This window comes from Lepisosteus platostomus, chromosome 5 (assembly GCF_059453375.1).
Source record: "Lepisosteus platostomus isolate fLepPlt1 chromosome 5, fLepPlt1.hap1, whole genome shotgun sequence".
NCBI lineage: Eukaryota > Metazoa > Chordata > Actinopteri > Semionotiformes > Lepisosteidae > Lepisosteus > Lepisosteus platostomus.
Window position 1 is genome coordinate 67,982,439 of NC_142615.1, and position 25,723 is coordinate 68,008,161.

The following is a 25,723-nucleotide window of genomic DNA, read 5'->3' on the forward strand; positions in this document are numbered from 1 at the left end:
GCCTGCAGGTGACTTTCCTGCAGGACACCCACACCGACAGCTCCAACATCGTCGCCTGGCAGCAGGAGTGGCAGGGGGACATCGTGTACAGTCACGGGTCCCTGTGAGCGCGGGGGTCGCGGTGCTGTTCTCTGTGGGGTTCAAGCCCCTCTCTATCGCCGTCCAGGAGGTGGTGAAGGGTCGCCTGCTACTCGTGCGAGTAGTTCTCGGGAAGAAAACCTTTGTTTTTATTAACGTTTACCGGACACTCAGAGAACCATTAATACACAATCCACGAATGGACATAGAACCGGGCCGCTCCTTGGACTTTACCAGCAGACTGGTCCACGCCAACATCACACAGCTCCACCACCTGCTAGACGCAGCGTGGAGTGGGCGTGTGACGCGCTGGGACTACACTCGCGGCGGTGTGTAGACAGGTTTCTTAGTCAGCTTCGCTCTGCTCTGCCTCTCGAGGAGATGCTGCTGATCCAGGGTCTGTTTGAGGATCATCGCCTTCCAACCACACAGCCTCCTTTCCCTGGTCTGCTAGTGTCTCCTGCGCTCAGTCCCGGACCGACGGGATCTCTCCTTGAGCCCATTGCCTCAGAGGAGAGGTCTCTAGCTGGTGTTGGGGGGAAATGTCTGTACAGACTAGTCGTAACATCTAGGCACCAGGCCCAGCTGTCCGCGCTCACTGACACTCCCTGGAGGGCTCGTTTGGGAGTGCCGGATGACGTCCGGCCTGCCTGGGGTAGCCTCTACAGATTTCCCCTCAACAAGAGGGCTGGTGATCTGCAATGGAGGGTCCTGCACACCATCCTTGGGGTCAACTCAATTGTGTCGGTTCTGGACCCGGGGGTGTCTGACGCCTGTCCCTTCTGCGCTCAGAGGGAGACGGTGTTCCACTGCTACAGCGCCTGCCCCCGCCTGTCGCCTATGTTTGTTGTACTGATCCGGCTCTTCACCAACCTTGGCCTGGCCTTCAACGATGTTATTTTTGTGTTTGGGGTGGGTCATACAAAAAAACGGAAAAACTCCCTCCTCGCCAATTTTCTGCTGGGCCAGGCCAAACTCACCATCTACAAGACTCGGAAAAATAAGATCTCTGGTTCCGGGTCTGTAGACTTGGTGAGGATGCTTGAAAGGTTGGTGAAGAGCAGGATGTCGTTAGAATTTGTTTGATAAATCTCATAATGACCTCGGAACCCCATGTGTCTGTGTCCCCATGGGAAGTTTACCACAGCCAGCGATGTGTGGGTGCGTTCAGGGTGACCCTGTGTGTCTGTGTGTGGGGGCGACCCTGTGTGTCTGTGTGTGGGGGTGTTGGGGGTGACCCTGTGTGTCTGTGTCCCCAGGGGAAGTTCACCACAGCCAGCGATGTGTGGGCGTTCGGGGTGACCCTCTGGGAGATGCTGAGGCTGTGTAAGGAGCAGCCCTACGCCTCCATGACAGATGAGCTGGTGATCGAGAATGCTGGAGAGTTCTTCAGAGACCAGGGCAAGCAAGTAACAGCCACACCTGGCCAGGAGTACCTGTACCTGTCTCTCTCTCCTGTCCTGCAGGCTGACCTATCTCTCTCCAGGTGTACCTGTTGTACAGAATGACCCGTCACTCTCCTGTCTCCTGTCCTGTAGGCTGACCCGTCTCTCTGCTCTCTCTCTGTCCAGGTGTATCTGTTTCACAGACTGACCTGTCTCTCCTGTCCTGCAGGCTGACCCGTCTCTCTCCTGTCTCCTGTCCTGCAGACTCACCCGTCTCTCTCTCTCTCTCTCCTGTCCTGCAGACTCACCCGTCTCTCTCTTTCTCCTGTCCTGCAGACTCACCCGTCTCTCTCTCTCTCTCTCTCTCTCCTGTCCTGCAGACTCACCCATCTCTCTCTCTCTCTCTCCTGTCTCCTGTCCTGCAGACTCACCCGTCTCTCTCCTGTCTCCTGTCCTGCAGGCTCACCCGTCTCTCTCTCTCTCCTGTCCTGCAAGCTGACCCGTCTCATTCCTGTCTCCTGTGCTGCAGGCTGACCCGTCTCTCTCTCTCCCCTGTCCTGTAGGCTGACCCGTCTCTCTCCTGTCTCCTGTCCTGCAGGCTGACCCGTCTCTCTCCTGTCTCCTGTCCTGCAGGCTGACCCATCTCTCTCTCTCTCTCTCTCTCTCTCTCCCCTGTCCTGTAGGCTGACCCGTCTCTCTCTCTCTCCCCTGTCCTGCAGACTCACCAGTCTCTCTCCTGTCCCCAGGTGTACCTGTCCCTGCCGGAGGTGTGTCCGCAGGGCCTGTACGAGCTGATGCTGAGCTGCTGGAGCCAGGAGTCCAGGGAGCGGCCGTCCTTCCCAGCAATCCACCGCTTCCTGCTGGAGGACGCCATGAACATGGTGTAGCAGGAGCAGCTCCGGCCTGCGGACTCTCGCGGGGCAGGATGTCCTCTGTGGGCTCGGAGGGCGGCGGCCCTGAGGGCTGAGCCTCTTGTGCGCCCCCTGGTGGCGTTGAGACAGACAGCCTCTGAGGAAGAGGAAGGACACTAGGGGGGTGGGGGAGGCTGGTACTTCTGTATTCCTTTTACTTCTCATTTTTCGGGGTTCCTGGGGTGGCGGTGTTTGGAGGGGGGGGGGTGTGTGGCGGAGTTCAGGGGACTGCTGGTTCGGTCTCCTTCCTACAAGGGCCCCCCCCGAGAGGAAACGCTCTCTTGCTGCTGCGTGCTGGGGTGTGGGAGAGAGGTCTGTCTGCTGTTTGCTTTGCAGTCTTGCACGTTTCCAGGCCCACTTGACCAACGGCCTGGGGCTTTGCTCGAATCTGCTCCGGTACTTTGACCCTGAGATCGATTGCTCACGATCGATTCACTGGGACTGGCCCTGGCCAGTATCTCCATGTGATCGATTGCTCACAATCGATTCACTGTGACTGGCCCTGGTCAGTATCTCCATATGATCGATTGCTCACAATCGATTCACTGTGACTGGCCCTGGTCAGTATCTCCATATGATCGATTGCTCACGATCGATTCACTGTGACTGGCCATGGTCAGTATCTCCATATGATCGATTGCTCATGATCGATTCACTGTGACTGGCCCTGGTCAGTATCTCCATGTGATCGATTGCTCACGATCAATTCGCTGTGACTGGCCCTGGTCCGTATCTCCATGTGATCAATCACTCCTGATCCATTCGCTGTGACTGGCCCAGGTCAGTACACTGTCCAGTCCTGTTAGACCAGGAGGACAGCTGGTCTGGTGGTTCAGGTCCAGTCTATCTGGTCCAGTGGTTCAGGTCCGGTCCTGTTAGACCAGGAGGACAGTTTTGGGGTATCGGCTCCTCGTCTCTGCGCCCCGGTGTGCAGGAGAGACGCGTCAAACACCGTCCACAGGGGGCACCGCTGTGCTGTATCGCACCTCCAGCTACAGGGGGCGCTGCTGTGCAGAGCAGGACAGGAGCAGGTGGAGTCAGTCCAGGGTGTTCTGGGGGACGGGGGGGCTCGGCCAGCCAGCTTTGAGGTTTAGGGGTGAGGGCGGCGGGGCAGGGGTGTGAATACTACCCCAGGGGTGTGGACGCTGTAGGTACTGCTGTCGTGACACACTGGATGTCTTTGTGTTTTTCTTCAGCTGTGTCTGGAGAGAAGCCAGGGTATCAGCTTGTTCCCCCCTCCCACCCCTCTCTGTGTACAGCAGTGCCTCCGGTATCAGCTTCAACACTGGCTGGGTACAGAGGAGGGAGAGCTGGCGAGGAGCCTGGCTCCGATCCTATCCTTGATCCGATCATGCCTCTAATTCCTGTAATGTATGAGAGCACAATCACAAAGAGTCTAAAACAGTACAACTCCAGACAGTTTGGGGTCATGCGTTTGTTTGATCCAGCTGGGGATTCTGTATGACCCTGACAGACACACTGATTCCAGGTGAGAGACTCACACTGAGGTGACCTGTCTTTCAGCTCTATGACAGATTCCAGGTGAGAGCTATACTGAGCTGAGCTGTATGAGCCCCCTTTAGATTCTGATAAGTTTTCTGTACACATCAAAGACGCAGCTCCTTCAATGTCTCCCTCTCCACACTCTGCAGAACGCTACTGAATCCTATTGGTTGCCATGCTGCCTGGTAGTCTGGCTCCTTCCTAGGACTTTGTCCCTCCCTGGAGGCCTGGCACAACTGAGCTCCTCTTGTGTCGTCAGGCACTGTACCCCCACGTTCACAGTCCTTGGTGTTCCCAGAGACAGTGTCAATGATGAGGTCACTTCCTCCCCAGCTTCCAGTCATACCCATCTGGCTCCAGACTGGTATCGTGTCGTCCCCTAGCGTTAACCCACAGTGGAAACTCCATCTGGCTCCAGTCTGGTGCAGTGTCGTCCCCTAGCGTTAACCCACAGTGAAAACTCCATCTGGCTCCAGTCTGGTGTCGTGTCGTCCCCTAGCGTTAACCCACAGTGGACACTCCATCTGGCTCCAGTCTGGTGCAGTGTCGTCCCCTAGCGTTAACCCACAGTGAAAACTCCATCTGGCTCCAGTCTGGTGTCGTGTCGTCCCCTAGCGTTAACCCACAGTGGACACTCCATCTGGCTCCAGTCTGGTGCAGTGTCGTCCCCTAGCGTTAACCCACAGTGGAAACTCCGACAGGCTCCAGTCTGGTGCAGTGTCGTCCCCTAGCGTTAACCCACAGTGGACACTCCATCTGGCTCCAGTCTGGTGCAGTGTCGTCCCCTAGCGTTAACCCACAGTGGAAACTCCATCTGGCTCCAGTCTGGTGCCGTGTCGTCCCCTAGCGTTAACCCACAGTGGACACTCCATCTGGCTCCAGTCTGGTGCAGTGTCGTCCCCTAGCGTTAACCCACAGTGGACACTCCATCTGGCTCCAGTCTGGTGCAGTGTCGTCCCCTAGCGTTAACCCACAGTGGAAACTCCGACTGGTTCCCATCGCTCTGGCCGGCATTTGTTTTTCATCCTCGTTGTTTCAGTCGTGACAAAAGGACCAGAAGAACTGGACGCTTGCATTGAAGCCCGATCCCACTGAAACTGCTCCGAGTTCCTCATTCTTATCACTCGCTATTAAATCCTTCTGTTCACCACGTGGAATCAGCAAGCAGTCACCCGTCATCTGTTCCTATGTCTGGCGTCGGGCAGCCCAAATCTCCCGTCTGCCCTTCAGGGAATGTGAATCTCAGACGCTCCCATCACACCCTCGATCAGTGATCAGTGATTAAATGCTTGTGAATAACCCAATGGGCCTGTTGAACCAAAATCTCTCACTGGAGGGCTGCATCAGTGGTGGGGCTTCAGCCTCATTCTCGTGGTCAGGATGCCTCGCCTTGCACTTATATCTGTCGCATTGATTATGATTTATTATAATGTGATCATGTTGATAATGTTGCTTTATTGGCCCTATACAATTTCTTGCATTAGGAATTCGTCTTTTCACAGACCCCAGCTTGCTCTCCAGGAGACAGACACACAGACAGGGAGAGAAGCTGGGGGTCAGAGTGCAGGGTCAGACATTTGACAGCGCCCCTGGAGCAGTTGGGGTGAAGGGCCTTGCTCAGGGGCCCAACTGAGTAGGATTCCTCTGCTGGCTGCGGGATTTGAACCGGCAACCTTCCAGCCACAGGAACAGATCCTGAGCCACAGAACCACCGCTCCCGCCCAGAAGACTACTGACATTCCCTGACCGGGAATCGAACCCGGGCCGCGGCGGTGAGAGCGCCGAATCCTGACCACTAGACCACCAGGGACGCTACAGCGACACTTGACCGCGCAGCTGAAAGATCACTCCCTGTAGCGCGACAAGCTTGCAAAGCCCCATTAACACCTCTTCTATTTCTTGTCTCCCCGCAGGAATCACGTTATGGGACGCCGAGACGCTGCAGAAAGACATCGACGTGCGTCCTCAGCCGAACACAGATTTCCAGATCATTGCGTCCGACTCCACAGAGGACAAGGCGTCCGCTCTGAATGTGGAGGAGAGCTTGGTGGTCAAGGTCATCAAAACAGTCAAAGAACTCAAGGACAACTTTGTGAAGGCTTCCGGCAAGTTCATGTCGACGAAGGAGATGCTCGAGAAAATCGAAATTTACTTCATGACGATCGAGGACCGGATCATGCAGCTGATCAGGCTGTCCTCCAACTGCCTGGCGCGGCTGGAGAACATCCCCCTGAAGCCCAACGCTCTGTCCACGGCCGCCTACATCAAGCTGCTCATCCGCAACGAGGAAGAGGAGGCCCGCATCGCTGAGCTGCGCAAGATGAAACAGCACGCCGAGATCCTCGCCAAGATCGCCAACAACGAGAAACTGCTGCCGGAGGAGCGCAAGATCGTGAGGGAGAGAAACCAGAGGCTGAGGAAAATCGCTCAAGACATCAAACTGGCGAGCTCCGTAGTGAGAGCCTGGACTGCAGGACACTGAACACATTCCACACCGCCCGACAACTCCTGCAGGACACTGAACACGTTCCACACCACCCGAGAACTCCTGCAGGAAACTCGATCTTGTGTTAAATCTCGAGTAAACCAAAACACAGAATAATGTTCGGGTTTCGTAAAATAACTGTTCCCAATAGTTCAACTGAAATAAAATAACTTAGTTTTCTACTCAATCCCTTAGTTTAAAAATCTACAAAAATAATTTTACATTCTCTAAATTCAAAGCTTTCCTTTCACCAGACCTCCAGCCAGACTGATGTTGGCCTCTCTCTCATGCTGTCGGGATAAAGCTGCCTTTCAAATCAATCGGCATCCTGCTGCGACAGATGATTTAATGTCCACAGGGGAAAGTGTGGTTATAGATTATAAAGACAGCAGGACACCTCAGGGTTTGCAGACACAACGGTCAGACGACAGAAGGCAGCGCTGCCTTTCCTGACCACATCTCCTTAGCAGAAGATCTGAACACAGATCAAACGCTTCAAGAACAGTTCTCAACACGTCAGTGTGAATTTCAAATTGCATTTCAATGTTTTTTGTCTGGCTTCTGTACTTGGTAGATCCATACGCCGGTGAAAAATGAAAAATACCTTTCCTCTGAGTGACCTGTCGTGCTCTATTTCTGGGTGACCTTGGACATCATCCATCTCTAACGAACGGTGTTGACTTCTGACGATTCTTGTGCACTCTCTCTCACCTGTATATAAAAGCACACTTCAGTCACCTGCAGGCGCGAGGCCCTGCTGACGAGAGACGCTCTGGTCCTCAGGTACGGGGCTGTGAAAGAGCGAGAGGCTGGAAGTGGGGCCTGCTCCTCCTCTCTCTCTCTCCCGTGTGCGCTCACAGGGTCGGTCTCTCTGAACGTGCCGAAGACGGGCGGAACTCAACACCCCTGCCTGGACGATGAGAGGAATAACAGGCGATCAAAACACCTAAGGACACCGACCGACTGACCTTGCCGAGAGCGTTCATGAGGTTTCAGACCGAAGTTCGGGAGGAAGGCGAGAGCCACCGCTCGCCTGCGCTCGTCAGTCTCGCACTCGGCACATCTCACACTCCTTCACCGCAGCAGCTCAATCCTCTCCAGCGCACTCTTTACAGTCCAGCTGTGTCATCTGAACCGAAGCAAACCTCGAAAACACTTTTTACAACATTGTTTCTGTTGATTTTAGCAGTGGTGATGCAAACCTCCAATATAGACAGTTTGAAAACGTCGTCTTTGTTCAACTGAAGTGCAGCAAATGTGTGAATCGGTTTTAAGTTCATTTATTGATCAAACTGTTTCTATCAGCCCTGGATCTGACATGAGCCGAAGCAAAACCGGAGCCACTTCGACACACCGGTATCCTACAATTTCATTAAAAAAACACTTGATATTTACTTCAGAAGGAGGAAATACAAATATCAGCTAAACAAGCCGGCAAGTCAAAGAAACAGCACATTTAAACCAACAAAACTACAATTTCACTCAAAATGTCAGACGCCAACTGAAATTAAAGTGGTCTTCCAGATCAGTTCAGTGAGCTCAATAATAAACTTTTACACCAACAGACCCACAATTTCACCACAAACACATGGAGCTTGTGTCTGTGAAGGTGAAGTGCGAGACGATTCTGTCATCAGGAGGGAGGGCCACAGCAGTACAGCAGAGAGAGCCATCACTGTTACCCACATACTCTCACACCGGTCCCATGTAGAACTGCTGTATTAAACTGTCTGGTGAAGAGACGCGTCTGAGACTTCTCATGATCAGGACAGGTCACAGTAAACATGCAGAAAGTGATGGTGAATTCTCGTTTCGCCTTTCTCTTATTTACTCGTTGTCAAACATACCAGTCTGTGTTATTGTGCGTTTTGAAAAGTGGTTGTCGATTTCTTTAAATGTTTCATACAAAAATGCTATTTGGAGAGTAACTAATTAGATATTCCCCTTGACTGAGGATGTGTACAGTCATCCATCAGGACTGGTACATTTAAAAATGACTGGACAGAGCGCCACCTACAGGCGAAAGGCCACATCACAGCAGCAACGTGTGAACAATAAGACTTTTACACCCAAAAACCACAATATCTCCACAACCCCATAAGCACAATGATAAAGAGACTTTTACACAATTTCACCACAAACCCCCCGAGCTCAATGACAGACACTTTTACACAATTTCACCACAAACAGCCCGAGCTCAATGACAGACACTTTTACACAATTTCACCACAAACAGCCCGAGCTCAATTATAAGACACTTTCACACAACTTTACCTTAAACCCCCCCGAGCACAATGATAAACAGACACTTTTACACAATTTCACCTCAAACCCCCCAACCTCAATGATACAAAGACTTACACAACTTTATCACAAACCACCCGAGCACAATGATAAACAGACACTTTTACACAATTTCACCACAAACCCCCCGAGCTCATTGATAGACACTTTTACACAATTTCACCACAAAACACCCTGAGCACAATGATAAAAAGACACTTTTACACAATTTTACCACAACCCCCCCGAAAACAATAATAAAAATACAGTTGTATACAATTTCACCACAAACCTCCCAAACTCAATGATTAAGACACTTTTACACAATTTGACCACAACCCCATTGAGCACAATGATAAAAATACAATTTTACCTCAATGATAGACAAATTTACACAATTTCACCACAAAGCGCCCGAGCTCAATGATAAAAAGTATTTTACAAAATTTTACCTCAATGATAAACAAACACTTTTACACAATTTTACCTCAAACACCCCGAGCACAATAATAAAGACACTTTTACACAATTTTACATCAATGACAAAGACACTTTTACACAATTTTACATCAATGACAAAGACACTTTTACACAATTTCACCACAAATCCCACAAGCTCAACGATAAAGACACTTTTACACAATTTTACCTCAAATCCCTCGAGCACAATGATAAAAAGACACTTTTACACAATTTCACCACAAACCCCACGAACACAATGATAAAGACACTTTTACACAATTTCACCACAAACCCCACGAGCTCAATGATAGACAATTTTACACAATTTCACTGCAAACCCCCCGAGCTCAATGATAAAAAGACACGTTTACACAATTTAACCTCAAACCCCCCGAGCTCAACGATAAAGACACTTTTACACAATTTCACCACAAACCCTTCGAGCACAATGATAGACAATTTTACACAATTTCACTGCAAACCCCCCAAGCTCAATGATATACTCTTTTACACAATTTCACCACAAACCGCCAGAGCTCAATGATAAAAAGACACTTTTACACAATTTCACCTCAAACCCCCCCGAACTCAATGATAAAAAGACACTTTTACACAATTTCCCCTCAAACACCGTGAGCTTAAAGATAAAAAGACACTTTTACACGATTTCACCTCAAACAGCCCGAGCTCAATAAAAGACACTTTTACACAATTTCACCACAAACACCCTGAGCTCAATAATAAAAAGACACTTTTACACAATTTCACCACAAAACCCCCGAACACAATGATAAAAAGACACTTTTACACAATTTTACCTAAAACACCGGGAGCTCAAAGATAAAAAGACACTTTTACACAATTTCACCTCAAACCCCCTGAGCTCAAGGATAAAACATTTTTTACACAATTTTATCTTCGACACGCACATCACATTCTCTCCACTGCACATATCATTTCCATACCTCCTCCCTCCTCATCCAACTTCTCTGGTTCCCTTCTCTCCAGCTTCTCTCTTCTTGACTCAGCATCCCTCAACAAACTAGTTACACGCATGAAACCCATCACATCTATTTTAGATCCCATTCCCACCACTTTATTCCAGTCCTGTTCTTCTCTCTGTCTCATTGTCCTCAATATTATACATGAATCCATGAGCACTGGTGTTGTACCAACGGTCCTCAAAACTGCTGCCATTACCCCTGTGCCAAAAAAGCCTAACATGGCTCTCGACAATCTTAATTTTCACCCCATCTCCAACTGACCCTTTCTTCCTAAAAGTCTAGAACGTGCTGTCACACTCCAGTTACATTACCACCGATCATCTAATAGCTTCTGATTCTGGTTCTCTTTCCATACTCATCCTTCTTGATCTCAGTGGTGCTTCTGACACTGTTGACCATGACATCTTACTTTCTCGTCCTGAGACTGTGTTTGGAGTTTCTGGCACTGCCCTCAAATGGTTCAAATCTTACCTCACTGATCGCTGTCACTTTGTCTCTCTCAATGGGTACAGGTCTGAAATTGGTCTTGTCAAGTCTGGTGTTCCTCAGGGCTCAATACGGAGCCCCTTGCTCTTCAGCATTAACATGTTCCTACTTGGTCAGCTTTTAAGATCACATGGCCTCAGCTTTCATTTTTACGCTGATGATACTCAACTATACATCCATACCAAACCCGACACTGATGTGGCTGTCTCTATTCAATCTAATTGCATCTCTGATGTAAAAAGTTGGATGACTCAAAACTTCCTTCATCTTAACTGCGACAAGACTGAAGTCATGCTTATTGGCACCCCCCATCAACTTCGTAAAGCCAGTCCTGTAACCCTGTCTGTAGATGGCTCTGTACTTGAGCTTCAATCGAAATTGAAAAACCTTGGAGTTATATTCGATTCTGGCTTAACATTCGACCCACATGTGCAGCATATCGTCAAAACATGTTTTTTTCACCTTATTGCAAATATCGCTAGACTACCCCCTATGCTATCACTAACTGTGGCTGAAAAGCTGATCAACATTTGTATTCTCTCAAATTCACTACTGTAATGCTTTACTTGCAGGGGGATCAAAATCTACTCTGAACAAACTGCAGTCTGTCCAAACCTCAGCAGCCAGAATCCTGACCAAGTCTGGTGCAAGTGACCACATCACTCCTATCCTGGAGTCCCTGCACTGGCATCCAGTCAAATTCTGTGTGGACTTTAAAATCCTCACGCTCACCTGTAAGGCTCTGCATGGCTTGGCACCTCAGTACCTGTCTGAACTATTATCGCTCTACTCTCCACCTCACAACCTTCGCTCTGCTAATTCTGCTCTCCTTACTGTCCCCCAAGCCCCTCTACACTCTAGGGGTGACAGGGCCTTCTCCTGTTCTGCCCCCAAGCTCTGGAACTCTCTCCCAAAGGATATCAGAGAGTCACCTTCTCTAAACTCCTTCAGATCCAGACTCCAAACCCTCTTCTTCAGAAAAGCCTTTACTGAACTGGTTCCATTCTTCACCCCTCTGCTCTTCTTAGTACCACCTTCCACAGTCTCCTCTGTGTGTTGTAATTGTGTTTTATCTTGTCTATTCTTCTTATTTATTATTGTCATCCTGTAAAGCTCTTTGAGAAGCCACCTTTAAAGGCGCTATATAAAATTAAGTTTAACACCCCGAGCTCAATGATAAAAAGACACTTTTAAACAATTTCACCTCAAACCCGTCACACTTACATCACCAATTACCTCATATCCTGTAAAGCACGTTGAGTGGAGTGTCCAGAAAGGCGCTATATAAGTGTAAGCAATTAAAATTTTATTTTACACAATCTGACCTCAAACCCATCGAGCTCAACGATAAAAAGACACTTTTACACAATTTTACAATGACAAGGACTTTTATACAATTTCACCTCAAACCCCCCGTGCTCAATGATAAACAGACACTTTTACACAATTTTACCTGAAACACCACCAGCTGAATGATAAAAACACACACTTATATCACACACTTACCTCGGTGGTGGTGGAGGGGAGTCCTCATATTCTGTAAAGCGTGTTGAGTGGAGTGTCCAGAAAGGCGTTATATAAGCGTAAGCAATTAAAATTTTATTTTACACAAATTCACCTCAAGCCCATCGAGCTCAATGATAAACACTTTTACACAATTTCACCTCAAACCCCCTGACCTCAATGATAAAGACACATTTACACAATATTACAATAAGCAGACACTTTTGACACAATTTTACCTCAAACCCATCGACCTCAATGATAAACCGACACTTTTGACACAATTTTACCTCAAACCCGTCGACCTCAATGATAAACCGACACTTTTGACAATTTTACCTCAAACCCGTCGAGCTCAACGATAAAAAGACACTTTTACACAATTTTACCTCAAACCCGTCGAGCTCAACGATAAAAAGACACTTTTGACACAATTTTACCTCAAACCCGTCGACCTCAATGATAAACCGACACTTTTGACACAATTTTACCTCAAACCCATCGACCTCAACGATAAACCGACACTTTTGACACAATTTTACCTCAAACCCGTCGACCTCAACGATAAACCGACACTTTTGACAATTTTACCTCAAACCCGTCGAGCTCAACGATAAAAAGACACTTTTACACAATTTTTCCTCAAACCCTTCGAGCTCAACGATAAAAAGACACTTTTACACAATTTTACCTCAAACCCGTCGAGCTCAATGATAAAGACACACTTTTACACAATTTCACCACAGACATTTTCTCACTCCTATGACTGTTTTCTCATCAGCCTGAGGACTGAACGATTTCAATGAAGAAACGGAGGGACAAGTCGCCACTCACCGCCACAGCCCGGGAAACATCTTCCGTCTCCAACACGAACAGCAAACGTCCTCTCGGTGCGCAGAAACGTCCAGAAACGCGTTGACTTTGGACTCAGTCAAGTTTAACAGGTGTATAAACGTGCTGAAGAGCCCCAGACTGGCGAAAACTCTGTCAGACCGATTATACTGACGCAGCATTATATTATAATAGCGTTACAACATTGATAGCATTTGATATTGATGACGCTGACGCAAACGCACACTTTTCCACTCCTTTGACGCCGATATCTACGTCCGTGAAGACCAAACTGCTGCTCTAGACGACATTATATTTAAAAAACACACGAATTGAGTGATAGAAACGTGTTCAAACCGCGGTTGACCTGTGGCTTTAGCTCGGCGACTCAGAGACACGGCGTCCATGAAGGCGGGAAAGAAGAAAGCTTGTGTATTCTAATAAAAAGCTGACTAAAACCAATTATTAATGATAAAATAAGGTCAAACTCGGGAAACCGCGGCGGGGCAGGAGCCCTCACGGCGGGAAAGGCGTGAAGCGCGACCGTTAGGAATTCAAACTTCAAACGAGACGCGCACCTGCCCCGAGTTCTCGCAGGGACCGCCCCCCTGTCCCCTCTCAGCCAATGGGCTTCCACCTCGGTGGAGTGACGTCCCGCCTCAGCCCTCTCCTCCAATGGACATAAGGGACACTCGAGTGACGCTCTCGGGAGCCCTCCTCCCCGGGCAGGGTTGTTATAAGCCCTCTGAGTGACTGACCCAGGGTTCACAAGCTGCCCAGGAGGCTCTACTGTACACAGAGAGGGGTGGGAGGGGGGAACTGTTGATCTCAAACCGTCAGGAAGGATAGCAGTCATTTCACACAGACACCAGCACCAGCGACTGCCAACAGAAACACACAGACTCCACACACAGACACCAGCGCCAGCGACCCCCAGCATGAACACGCAGACTCCACACACAGACACCAGCGACCCCCAGCAGGAACACAGAGACTCCACACTCACTCCTCTGACACAGTTTCACTGGTTTGTCCTCGCCGCTCGGCTCAGGGGACGAGTGAGGACAGATTCAGGGAAAGAGCAGCACCGACAGTGAGTCACTGGGGAAAAGAGAGACTTTCTCTGAGGAGCAGGGCGGTATTGGCTTCGACAGGCTCGCTGGAGGTGCTGTGGTTCCAGTTTGCGATGTGATGAGAACAGAGATTCGTCCAGCAGTTTCAGGACTCAACCTAAAAAGTGACTTTTTAGCTGATGTGACAGAGGACCAGCCTAGAGGACCAGGTATTGAAGAGAAACAGGAACGTGAGATTTTACCTCCTTCCAGCTGAAGTACAGCAGTAGAAACCTATCGCTTCTTTAGAGTGATACAGAAACGCTGTTGGAAAACAAAGGTGATTATGAGAGAAGTAGTTGAATAAAAATCGGAATCAAGCCCTGCAGGACTAAAGGGATCCTGCCTGTTGTAACAGAGCTGACTGACAGGAGCTGGTATTTCATACCAGACTGGGAGGATTATACTGGGGAGAATAACAGACAGTCAGGAGATCAAATATTGTAGGGTTACACGTTACAGGACTCCCGTCTCCTGTGCAGACACCTGTGGGGTCGTGTCAGGGCAGAAGTCCCACATTGTAAACCAGTGTAAACTGGGACTGGGACCAACCCGGATCAAGACCAGACCTGAGAGCTTCAGGACTCTCTCCCACTGGTGTCCTTTTCTCTCTCTCTGTCCTGTGTCCTAACAAACCCCACTAATGCCCCGTGTGGGAAAGAGGACCCGCTCGTCCCTCCTGTCCTGTCCCGGTGTCGCCGTCACTGGGACTGGAGCAGCCGGAGAGGAGACGCACTTCCAGAACTTTCCTTCCCGCTCGGCTCTTCCCCTCCTGAGGAAAGAGCATCTTCCCACACAAACAGCCCGTTTCTCTCGGAGACGCCCGCAGCACAGGGGGCCTTTTCCCAGGACACCAGGACTCCCCTCGTCTGCGGAAACACCCGGGAAGAGCCTCCCAGCCCACAGGAGGGGATTTTATCCAGAAATAAAGTCGCTATTCTGAGATTGTAAGTCGCCATTGCGAGATATAAAGTCCCAATGACCAGAAATAAAGTCACGATTCTGAGATTGTAAATCGCAGTTGCGAGATATAAAGTCCCAGTTGCCGGACGAGCCGGCAGCGGGTCTGGGCGCCGTAATGAACCGACGTCTTTCATCATCACGTCGGTTTTCCAGCGGCGCTTCAACGTCCTTCTGCACAAGCGAGCGGTGTGTTTCTGCAGCTGCACTCCGGCTGAAGGAGGTGAAAACGCGCTTCTCTTCCAGAAAGGTCCGTGTGTCCGAGCGAGCGGCCGGCCTGATGCGCGCAGTGTGGCTGACCGTCGCGCTGAAGCGCCTCTGTCTCTTCCTCAAGACCCCTCATGAGCAGCCCCTCGGACACCCACACCAGACACGCTGTGAGAAGGAGGCACGCGCCCCCGCTGGGATCGCAGACACAGCCCGGCCGCCTCACGCCTGTCCTGGCCCACCCTGCCTGGCGCCCGCCGGAAACAGCTGCTCGCCATCTCGGCCACAACCGGCCACTTTCCCACCGCGGAGTCCCGGTCAGCGACACTGTGCTCTTCTACCGGGTGGGACACCGCCAGACCACAGCTGGATAAAAACTCACTGTTCCACTGTTACAATTATACACATATATTCTGTTACACACACATATACAATGTCAGAATTATAACCAAAAGTAATCATGACATTTATATATATACAAAGAATACCAAAATACAAACATGATCAAAATAGAACATTATTTAAAATTAGTTTTCTTCACATTGGACACTAAGGGCTGGTTTTCAGTGAGTCGGATCTGTTACGAGGAAGAGATCAGTGTTTCAGTGGAAAGTCCTCACTCTGTGTCCAGGAAGTATCCGGTCTTCCTCTCCCGCTGGGAAAGACTGTGTGGATCAGTGACTGACCTGCTGCAGTGTCTCTGTGTCTCTCTGTCACTCGGATAACACTGCCTGAGCTCCTCCTCTCCCTCTCCTGCTCCTCTCTCAGCTCCTCGATCTCCTGTCTGTTTCTCTCTCCTGTCTGTGGGCTGTGTGTGTCGGAGGGTTGTATCTGTGGGCTGTGTGTGTCTGCTCATTGTGTCTGTGGGCTGTGTGTGTTCTCTATGTGTCTGAGGGTTATGTATTCTTGAGTGCCTTCAGGTTGTGTGTGAGACTACGTTGTGACTACTGTGTGTGCCCTTGTGTGTCTGCGGGCTGTGTGTGCTCTTGTGTGTCTGCGGGCTGTGTGTGCTCTTGTGTGTCTGCGGGCATGTCTGCGGGCTGTGGGTGCTCTTGTGTGTCTGCGGGCTGTGTGCGCTCTTGTGTGTCTGCGGGCTGTGTGCGCTCTTGTGTGTGAGTCTGTGCTGCTCTGGTTTCTCCTCCCAGTAAAGCTCCTATCTGAGCTCCTACTGCAGCTCCTATCACTGTTCCTGCTGCTGCTCCTGTTGGGCCCCTCAGGGCTCCTGCTAGGGCCCCTATTGCTGCTCCCAGCGGCACCAGTCTCAGCTCAGAGGGGCGGGGCTGGAGTCCGGGTTCGACTGCAGGGTCTCCTTCACTCACTGCAACAGGAGGAGAGACAGGAAGGGAGGTCACAAGTGACCCATTTACTACTCACTACCAAACAAGCTAGAGATCAACGATGATGAATCTCATTTCTTTATCCAGCTGATTTCTGAAGGATATAAAATGTCAACAGTACAGCAGAGCAGTCTGTACAAGACACCGACCACTCTGGGTGAAACAGACCTTCAACACTGTTCTCCTGGTACAGCATCCTCACACCTACTGTCCTCCAACATGACTGGACCAGCTGTCCTCCTGGTGTAACAGGACCGGACCTGAACCACTGGACCAGCTGTCCTCCTGGTCTAACAAGACCGGACCTGAACCTCTGGACCACAGCTATAAGTAAAATTAGTCATTTTTGATTTGTACAAAATTAAAATAAATGTGATATTTATTTTGATGTGTATTATTGAAATGTGATTTTCAGATCAAAGGGTTAAATTTGAGCAAAAGCACAGAATTTCAGCATCTGTCTGTGGAAATGATTTTCTAGACATGATTAGTCATGTTACAACAGTGTCGTCTGTTGTGTTCAACCCCAGTGTCAGGTGAACAGAGTTAATCGTGCAAATGGCTGACAGGCGACTAATTGCTCAGGTGTTTCTGTTGTACTAACTGTGAAAACGAGAGCTGTCAGACTGCAGCCTTGGTTCCAGTCTTGACTGTTTGGGTCTGGCTGTTGAGATCATTGTTGGGGTCTGGGGGCATCGAGGAGTCGCAGACTGAAAGTCGTGTAAGAGACATGTGACCAAGTAACTCTGATTCACTTCACTGCTGCTGACCTGAAACTGGGGGGACTGAACACAGAAAGTCTTGTCTGACAACGTTTAACTGTGGAAATGCTGGCCGTCTGTGCTAGAGACTCATATTTTATATGCAATCATATTCTGTTCTTTTGTGTCAAAAACAAATTCCAACAGTACTCGGCAAAAAGCACATATTGCCCCTCATGGTCCCAATACTAAACTGATTCACTCCTGAGTCAGGAGAAAGATCTGGAGCCTTGTGAGCAGATCTGTCTCTCTGGAAGTTGCCCCGCAGAACTTACCCCACCCTGACTGGGCATCCACCACTGCTGGGGTACTGACCCGGCTCCAGGCTCTGAGGCTGGGAGGACTCCTGCAGCTCCTTCACTCTCCTCTGCAGCTCCCCTTCCCACCTCTCCTGGATCTCCGCCTCCTTTCTCTGCAGCCTCCTGTCGTACTCCTCTCTCAGCCCTTCCTCCCACTGCCTCCTCAGCTCCTCCGTCCTGCTCCTCTCCTCCTGCGCCTCTCGCTGCTGCTCCCTGTATCTCTCCTCCAGCTCCTGCTCTCTCTGACGGTGCTCCCTCTCCAACTGCTGCCTCAGCTCCTCCGCCCTCCTCCTCTGCTCATCCTCCAGTTCCTGCCTCAGCTCTGCCTCCCTCTGCTGCTGCCTCAGTTTCAGCTCCTCCGTCTGCCTCTGCAGCTCCTGCCTGCCCTGCTCTCTCATCCTCTCCTCGTGGAGTCTGAGCTCTGCCAGTCTGCTCTGCTCCTCCTGTGCGTATCAATTTCACCTCAAACCCCCCCGAACTCAATGATAAAAAGACACTTTTACACAATTTCCCCTCAAACACCGTGAGCTTAAAGATAAAAAGACACTTTTACACGATTTCACCTCAAACAGCCCGAGCTCAATAAAAGACACTTTTACACAATTTCACCACAAACACCCTGAGCTCAATAATAAAAAGACACTTTTACACAATTTCACCACAAAACCCCCGAACACAATGATAAAAAGACACTTTTACACAATTTTACCTAAAACACCGGGAGCTCAAAGATAAAAAGACACTTTTACACAATTTCACCTCAAACCCCCTGAGCTCAAGGATAAAACATTTTTTACACAATTTTATCTTCGACACGCACATCACATTCTCTCCACTGCACATATCATTTCCATACCTCCTCCCTCCTCATCCAACTTCTCTGGTTCCCTTCTCTCCAGCTTCTCTCTTCTTGACTCAGCATCCCTCAACAAACTAGTTACACGCATGAAACCCATCACATCTATTTTAGATCCCATTCCCACCACTTTATTCCAGTCCTGTTCTTCTCTCTGTCTCATTGTCCTCAATATTATACATGAATCCATGAGCACTGGTGTTGTACCAACGGTCCTCAAAACTGCTGCCATTACCCCTGTGCCAAAAAAGCCTAACATGGCTCTCGACAATCTTAATTTTCACCCCATCTCCAACTGACCCTTTCTTCCTAAAAGTCTAGAACGTGCTGTCACACTCCAGTTACATTACCACCGATCATCTAATAGCTTCTGATTCTGGTTCTCTTTCCATACTCATCCTTCTTGATCTCAGTGGTGCTTCTGACACTGTTGACCATGACATCTTACTTTCTCGTCCTGAGACTGTGTTTGGAGTTTCTGGCACTGCCCTCAAATGGTTCAAATCTTACCTCACTGATCGCTGTCACTTTGTCTCTCTCAATGGGTACAGGTCTGAAATTGGTCTTGTCAAGTCTGGTGTTCCTCAGGGCTCAATACGGAGCCCCTTGCTCTTCAGCATTAACATGTTCCTACTTGGTCAGCTTTTAAGATCACATGGCCTCAGCTTTCATTTTTACGCTGATGATACTCAACTATACATCCATACCAAACCCGACACTGATGTGGCTGTCTCTATTCAATCTAATTGCATCTCTGATGTAAAAAGTTGGATGACTCAAAACTTCCTTCATCTTAACTGCGACAAGACTGAAGTCATGCTTATTGGCACCCCCCATCAACTTCGTAAAGCCAGTCCTGTAACCCTGTCTGTAGATGGCTCTGTACTTGAGCTTCAATCGAAATTGAAAAACCTTGGAGTTATATTCGATTCTGGCTTAACATTCGACCCACATGTGCAGCATATCGTCAAAACATGTTTTTTTCACCTTATTGCAAATATCGCTAGACTACCCCCTATGCTATCACTAACTGTGGCTGAAAAGCTGATCAACATTTGTATTCTCTCAAATTCACTACTGTAATGCTTTACTTGCAGGGGGATCAAAATCTACTCTGAACAAACTGCAGTCTGTCCAAACCTCAGCAGCCAGAATCCTGACCAAGTCTGGTGCAAGTGACCACATCACTCCTATCCTGGAGTCCCTGCACTGGCATCCAGTCAAATTCTGTGTGGACTTTAAAATCCTCACGCTCACCTGTAAGGCTCTGCATGGCTTGGCACCTCAGTACCTGTCTGAACTATTATCGCTCTACTCTCCACCTCACAACCTTCGCTCTGCTAATTCTGCTCTCCTTACTGTCCCCCAAGCCCCTCTACACTCTAGGGGTGACAGGGCCTTCTCCTGTTCTGCCCCCAAGCTCTGGAACTCTCTCCCAAAGGATATCAGAGAGTCACCTTCTCTAAACTCCTTCAGATCCAGACTCCAAACCCTCTTCTTCAGAAAAGCCTTTACTGAACTGGTTCCATTCTTCACCCCTCTGCTCTTCTTAGTACCACCTTCCACAGTCTCCTCTGTGTGTTGTAATTGTGTTTTATCTTGTCTATTCTTCTTATTTATTATTGTCATCCTGTAAAGCTCTTTGAGAAGCCACCTTTAAAGGCGCTATATAAAATTAAGTTTAACACCCCGAGCTCAATGATAAAAAGACACTTTTAAACAATTTCACCTCAAACCCGTCACACTTACATCACCAATTACCTCATATCCTGTAAAGCACGTTGAGTGGAGTGTCCAGAAAGGCGCTATATAAGTGTAAGCAATTAAAATTTTATTTTACACAATCTGACCTCAAACCCATCGAGCTCAACGATAAAAAGACACTTTTACACAATTTTACAATGACAAGGACTTTTATACAATTTCACCTCAAACCCCCCGTGCTCAATGATAAACAGACACTTTTACACAATTTTACCTGAAACACCACCAGCTGAATGATAAAAACACACACTTATATCACACACTTACCTCGGTGGTGGTGGAGGGGAGTCCTCATATTCTGTAAAGCGTGTTGAGTGGAGTGTCCAGAAAGGCGTTATATAAGCGTAAGCAATTAAAATTTTATTTTACACAAATTCACCTCAAGCCCATCGAGCTCAATGATAAACACTTTTACACAATTTCACCTCAAACCCCCTGACCTCAATGATAAAGACACATTTACACAATATTACAATAAGCAGACACTTTTGACACAATTTTACCTCAAACCCATCGACCTCAATGATAAACCGACACTTTTGACACAATTTTACCTCAAACCCGTCGACCTCAATGATAAACCGACACTTTTGACAATTTTACCTCAAACCCGTCGAGCTCAACGATAAAAAGACACTTTTACACAATTTTACCTCAAACCCGTCGAGCTCAACGATAAAAAGACACTTTTGACACAATTTTACCTCAAACCCGTCGACCTCAATGATAAACCGACACTTTTGACACAATTTTACCTCAAACCCATCGACCTCAACGATAAACCGACACTTTTGACACAATTTTACCTCAAACCCGTCGACCTCAACGATAAACCGACACTTTTGACAATTTTACCTCAAACCCGTCGAGCTCAACGATAAAAAGACACTTTTACACAATTTTTCCTCAAACCCTTCGAGCTCAACGATAAAAAGACACTTTTACACAATTTTACCTCAAACCCGTCGAGCTCAATGATAAAGACACACTTTTACACAATTTCACCACAGACATTTTCTCACTCCTATGACTGTTTTCTCATCAGCCTGAGGACTGAACGATTTCAATGAAGAAACGGAGGGACAAGTCGCCACTCACCGCCACAGCCCGGGAAACATCTTCCGTCTCCAACACGAACAGCAAACGTCCTCTCGGTGCGCAGAAACGTCCAGAAACGCGTTGACTTTGGACTCAGTCAAGTTTAACAGGTGTATAAACGTGCTGAAGAGCCCCAGACTGGCGAAAACTCTGTCAGACCGATTATACTGACGCAGCATTATATTATAATAGCGTTACAACATTGATAGCATTTGATATTGATGACGCTGACGCAAACGCACACTTTTCCACTCCTTTGACGCCGATATCTACGTCCGTGAAGACCAAACTGCTGCTCTAGACGACATTATATTTAAAAAACACACGAATTGAGTGATAGAAACGTGTTCAAACCGCGGTTGACCTGTGGCTTTAGCTCGGCGACTCAGAGACACGGCGTCCATGAAGGCGGGAAAGAAGAAAGCTTGTGTATTCTAATAAAAAGCTGACTAAAACCAATTATTAATGATAAAATAAGGTCAAACTCGGGAAACCGCGGCGGGGCAGGAGCCCTCACGGCGGGAAAGGCGTGAAGCGCGACCGTTAGGAATTCAAACTTCAAACGAGACGCGCACCTGCCCCGAGTTCTCGCAGGGACCGCCCCCCTGTCCCCTCTCAGCCAATGGGCTTCCACCTCGGTGGAGTGACGTCCCGCCTCAGCCCTCTCCTCCAATGGACATAAGGGACACTCGAGTGACGCTCTCGGGAGCCCTCCTCCCCGGGCAGGGTTGTTATAAGCCCTCTGAGTGACTGACCCAGGGTTCACAAGCTGCCCAGGAGGCTCTACTGTACACAGAGAGGGGTGGGAGGGGGGAACTGTTGATCTCAAACCGTCAGGAAGGATAGCAGTCATTTCACACAGACACCAGCACCAGCGACTGCCAACAGAAACACACAGACTCCACACACAGACACCAGCGCCAGCGACCCCCAGCATGAACACGCAGACTCCACACACAGACACCAGCGACCCCCAGCAGGAACACAGAGACTCCACACTCACTCCTCTGACACAGTTTCACTGGTTTGTCCTCGCCGCTCGGCTCAGGGGACGAGTGAGGACAGATTCAGGGAAAGAGCAGCACCGACAGTGAGTCACTGGGGAAAAGAGAGACTTTCTCTGAGGAGCAGGGCGGTATTGGCTTCGACAGGCTCGCTGGAGGTGCTGTGGTTCCAGTTTGCGATGTGATGAGAACAGAGATTCGTCCAGCAGTTTCAGGACTCAACCTAAAAAGTGACTTTTTAGCTGATGTGACAGAGGACCAGCCTAGAGGACCAGGTATTGAAGAGAAACAGGAACGTGAGATTTTACCTCCTTCCAGCTGAAGTACAGCAGTAGAAACCTATCGCTTCTTTAGAGTGATACAGAAACGCTGTTGGAAAACAAAGGTGATTATGAGAGAAGTAGTTGAATAAAAATCGGAATCAAGCCCTGCAGGACTAAAGGGATCCTGCCTGTTGTAACAGAGCTGACTGACAGGAGCTGGTATTTCATACCAGACTGGGAGGATTATACTGGGGAGAATAACAGACAGTCAGGAGATCAAATATTGTAGGGTTACACGTTACAGGACTCCCGTCTCCTGTGCAGACACCTGTGGGGTCGTGTCAGGGCAGAAGTCCCACATTGTAAACCAGTGTAAACTGGGACTGGGACCAACCCGGATCAAGACCAGACCTGAGAGCTTCAGGACTCTCTCCCACTGGTGTCCTTTTCTCTCTCTCTGTCCTGTGTCCTAACAAACCCCACTAATGCCCCGTGTGGGAAAGAGGACCCGCTCGTCCCTCCTGTCCTGTCCCGGTGTCGCCGTCACTGGGACTGGAGCAGCCGGAGAGGAGACGCACTTCCAGAACTTTCCTTCCCGCTCGGCTCTTCCCCTCCTGAGGAAAGAGCATCTTCCCACACAAACAGCCCGTTTCTCTCGGAGACGCCCGCAGCACAGGGGGCCTTTTCCCAGGACACCAGGACTCCCCTCGTCTGCGGAAACACCCGGGAAGAGCCTCCCAGCCCACAGGAGGGGATTTTATCCAGAAATAAAGTCGCTATTCTGAGATTGTAAGTCGCCATTGCGAGATATAAAGTCCCAATGACCAGAAATAAAGTCACGATTCTGAGATTGTAAATCGCAGTTGCGAGATATAAAGTCCCAGTTGCCGGACGAGCCGGCAGCGGGTCTGGGCGCCGTAATGAACCGACGTCTTTCATCATCACGTCGGTTTTCCAGCGGCGCTTCAACGTCCTTCTGCACAAGCGAGCGGTGTGTTTCTGCAGCTGCACTCCGGCTGAAGGAGGTGAAAACGCGCTTCTCTTCCAGAAAGGTCCGTGTGTCCGAGCGAGCGGCCGGCCTGATGCGCGCAGTGTGGCTGACCGTCGCGCTGAAGCGCCTCTGTCTCTTCCTCAAGACCCCTCATGAGCAGCCCCTCGGACACCCACACCAGACACGCTGTGAGAAGGAGGCACGCGCCCCCGCTGGGATCGCAGACACAGCCCGGCCGCCTCACGCCTGTCCTGGCCCACCCTGCCTGGCGCCCGCCGGAAACAGCTGCTCGCCATCTCGGCCACAACCGGCCACTTTCCCACCGCGGAGTCCCGGTCAGCGACACTGTGCTCTTCTACCGGGTGGGACACCGCCAGACCACAGCTGGATAAAAACTCACTGTTCCACTGTTACAATTATACACATATATTCTGTTACACACACATATACAATGTCAGAATTATAACCAAAAGTAATCATGACATTTATATATATACAAAGAATACCAAAATACAAACATGATCAAAATAGAACATTATTTAAAATTAGTTTTCTTCACATTGGACACTAAGGGCTGGTTTTCAGTGAGTCGGATCTGTTACGAGGAAGAGATCAGTGTTTCAGTGGAAAGTCCTCACTCTGTGTCCAGGAAGTATCCGGTCTTCCTCTCCCGCTGGGAAAGACTGTGTGGATCAGTGACTGACCTGCTGCAGTGTCTCTGTGTCTCTCTGTCACTCGGATAACACTGCCTGAGCTCCTCCTCTCCCTCTCCTGCTCCTCTCTCAGCTCCTCGATCTCCTGTCTGTTTCTCTCTCCTGTCTGTGGGCTGTGTGTGTCGGAGGGTTGTATCTGTGGGCTGTGTGTGTCTGCTCATTGTGTCTGTGGGCTGTGTGTGTTCTCTATGTGTCTGAGGGTTATGTATTCTTGAGTGCCTTCAGGTTGTGTGTGAGACTACGTTGTGACTACTGTGTGTGCCCTTGTGTGTCTGCGGGCTGTGTGTGCTCTTGTGTGTCTGCGGGCTGTGTGTGCTCTTGTGTGTCTGCGGGCATGTCTGCGGGCTGTGGGTGCTCTTGTGTGTCTGCGGGCTGTGTGCGCTCTTGTGTGTCTGCGGGCTGTGTGCGCTCTTGTGTGTGAGTCTGTGCTGCTCTGGTTTCTCCTCCCAGTAAAGCTCCTATCTGAGCTCCTACTGCAGCTCCTATCACTGTTCCTGCTGCTGCTCCTGTTGGGCCCCTCAGGGCTCCTGCTAGGGCCCCTATTGCTGCTCCCAGCGGCACCAGTCTCAGCTCAGAGGGGCGGGGCTGGAGTCCGGGTTCGACTGCAGGGTCTCCTTCACTCACTGCAACAGGAGGAGAGACAGGAAGGGAGGTCACAAGTGACCCATTTACTACTCACTACCAAACAAGCTAGAGATCAACGATGATGAATCTCATTTCTTTATCCAGCTGATTTCTGAAGGATATAAAATGTCAACAGTACAGCAGAGCAGTCTGTACAAGACACCGACCACTCTGGGTGAAACAGACCTTCAACACTGTTCTCCTGGTACAGCATCCTCACACCTACTGTCCTCCAACATGACTGGACCAGCTGTCCTCCTGGTGTAACAGGACCGGACCTGAACCACTGGACCAGCTGTCCTCCTGGTGTAACAGGACTGGACCTGAACCACTGGACCAACTGTCCTCCTGGTCTAACAAGACCGGACCTGAACCTCTGGACCACAGCTATAAGTAAAATTAGTCATTTTTGATTTGTACAAAATTAAAATAAATGTGATATTTATTTTGATGTGTATTATTGAAATGTGATTTTCAGATCAAAGGGTTAAATTTGAGCAAAAGCACAGAATTTCAGCATCTGTCTGTGGAAATGATTTTCTAGACATGATTAGTCATGTTACAACAGTGTCGTCTGTTGTGTTCAACCCCAGTGTCAGGTGAACAGAGTTAATCGTGCAAATGGCTGACAGGCGACTAATTGCTCAGGTGTTTCTGTTGTACTAACTGTGAAAACGAGAGCTGTCAGACTGCAGCCTTGGTTCCAGTCTTGACTGTTTGGGTCTGGCTGTTGAGATCATTGTTGGGGTCTGGGGGCATCGAGGAGTCGCAGACTGAAAGTCGTGTAAGAGACATGTGACCAA

The 25,723-nt window shown here is 49.3% G+C and overlaps 5 protein-coding genes and 1 non-coding gene across 7 annotated transcripts in view; 3 read left to right on the forward strand and 3 right to left on the reverse strand.

Moving 5' to 3' along the window:
• LOC148671858 (uncharacterized) overlaps positions 1 to 25,723 on the forward strand; it is a 239,517-nt gene that overhangs the window by 171,924 nt on the left and 41,870 nt on the right. The window lies entirely within an intron of this gene.
• The window catches only part of LOC148671859 (GTPase IMAP family member 8-like), a 372,703-nt gene that overhangs the window by 159,596 nt on the left and 187,384 nt on the right, over positions 1 to 25,723 (forward strand). The gene's annotated exons all lie outside the window — the stretch shown is intronic.
• The window catches only part of LOC148671861 (uncharacterized), a 153,326-nt gene that overhangs the window by 120,557 nt on the left and 7,046 nt on the right, over positions 1 to 25,723 (reverse strand). The window lies entirely within an intron of this gene.
• Positions 1 to 25,723, reverse strand: part of LOC148671865 (uncharacterized) — a 297,768-nt gene that overhangs the window by 45,517 nt on the left and 226,528 nt on the right. The window lies entirely within an intron of this gene.
• On the forward strand, positions 1,344 to 2,848 carry LOC148671870 (epithelial discoidin domain-containing receptor 1-like). The gene is made up of 2 exons (XM_088632836.1): positions 1,344 to 1,487; positions 2,210 to 2,848. Exons 1-2 carry the CDS (start codon positions 1,392 to 1,394, stop codon positions 2,348 to 2,350), a joined length of 237 nt encoding a protein of 78 aa, XP_088488962.1. The 5' UTR covers positions 1,344 to 1,391; the 3' UTR covers positions 2,351 to 2,848.
• Positions 5,616 to 5,687, reverse strand: trnae-cuc (transfer RNA glutamic acid (anticodon CUC)). Its single transcript has one exon. It is a non-coding gene; the product is annotated as a tRNA-Glu (tRNA).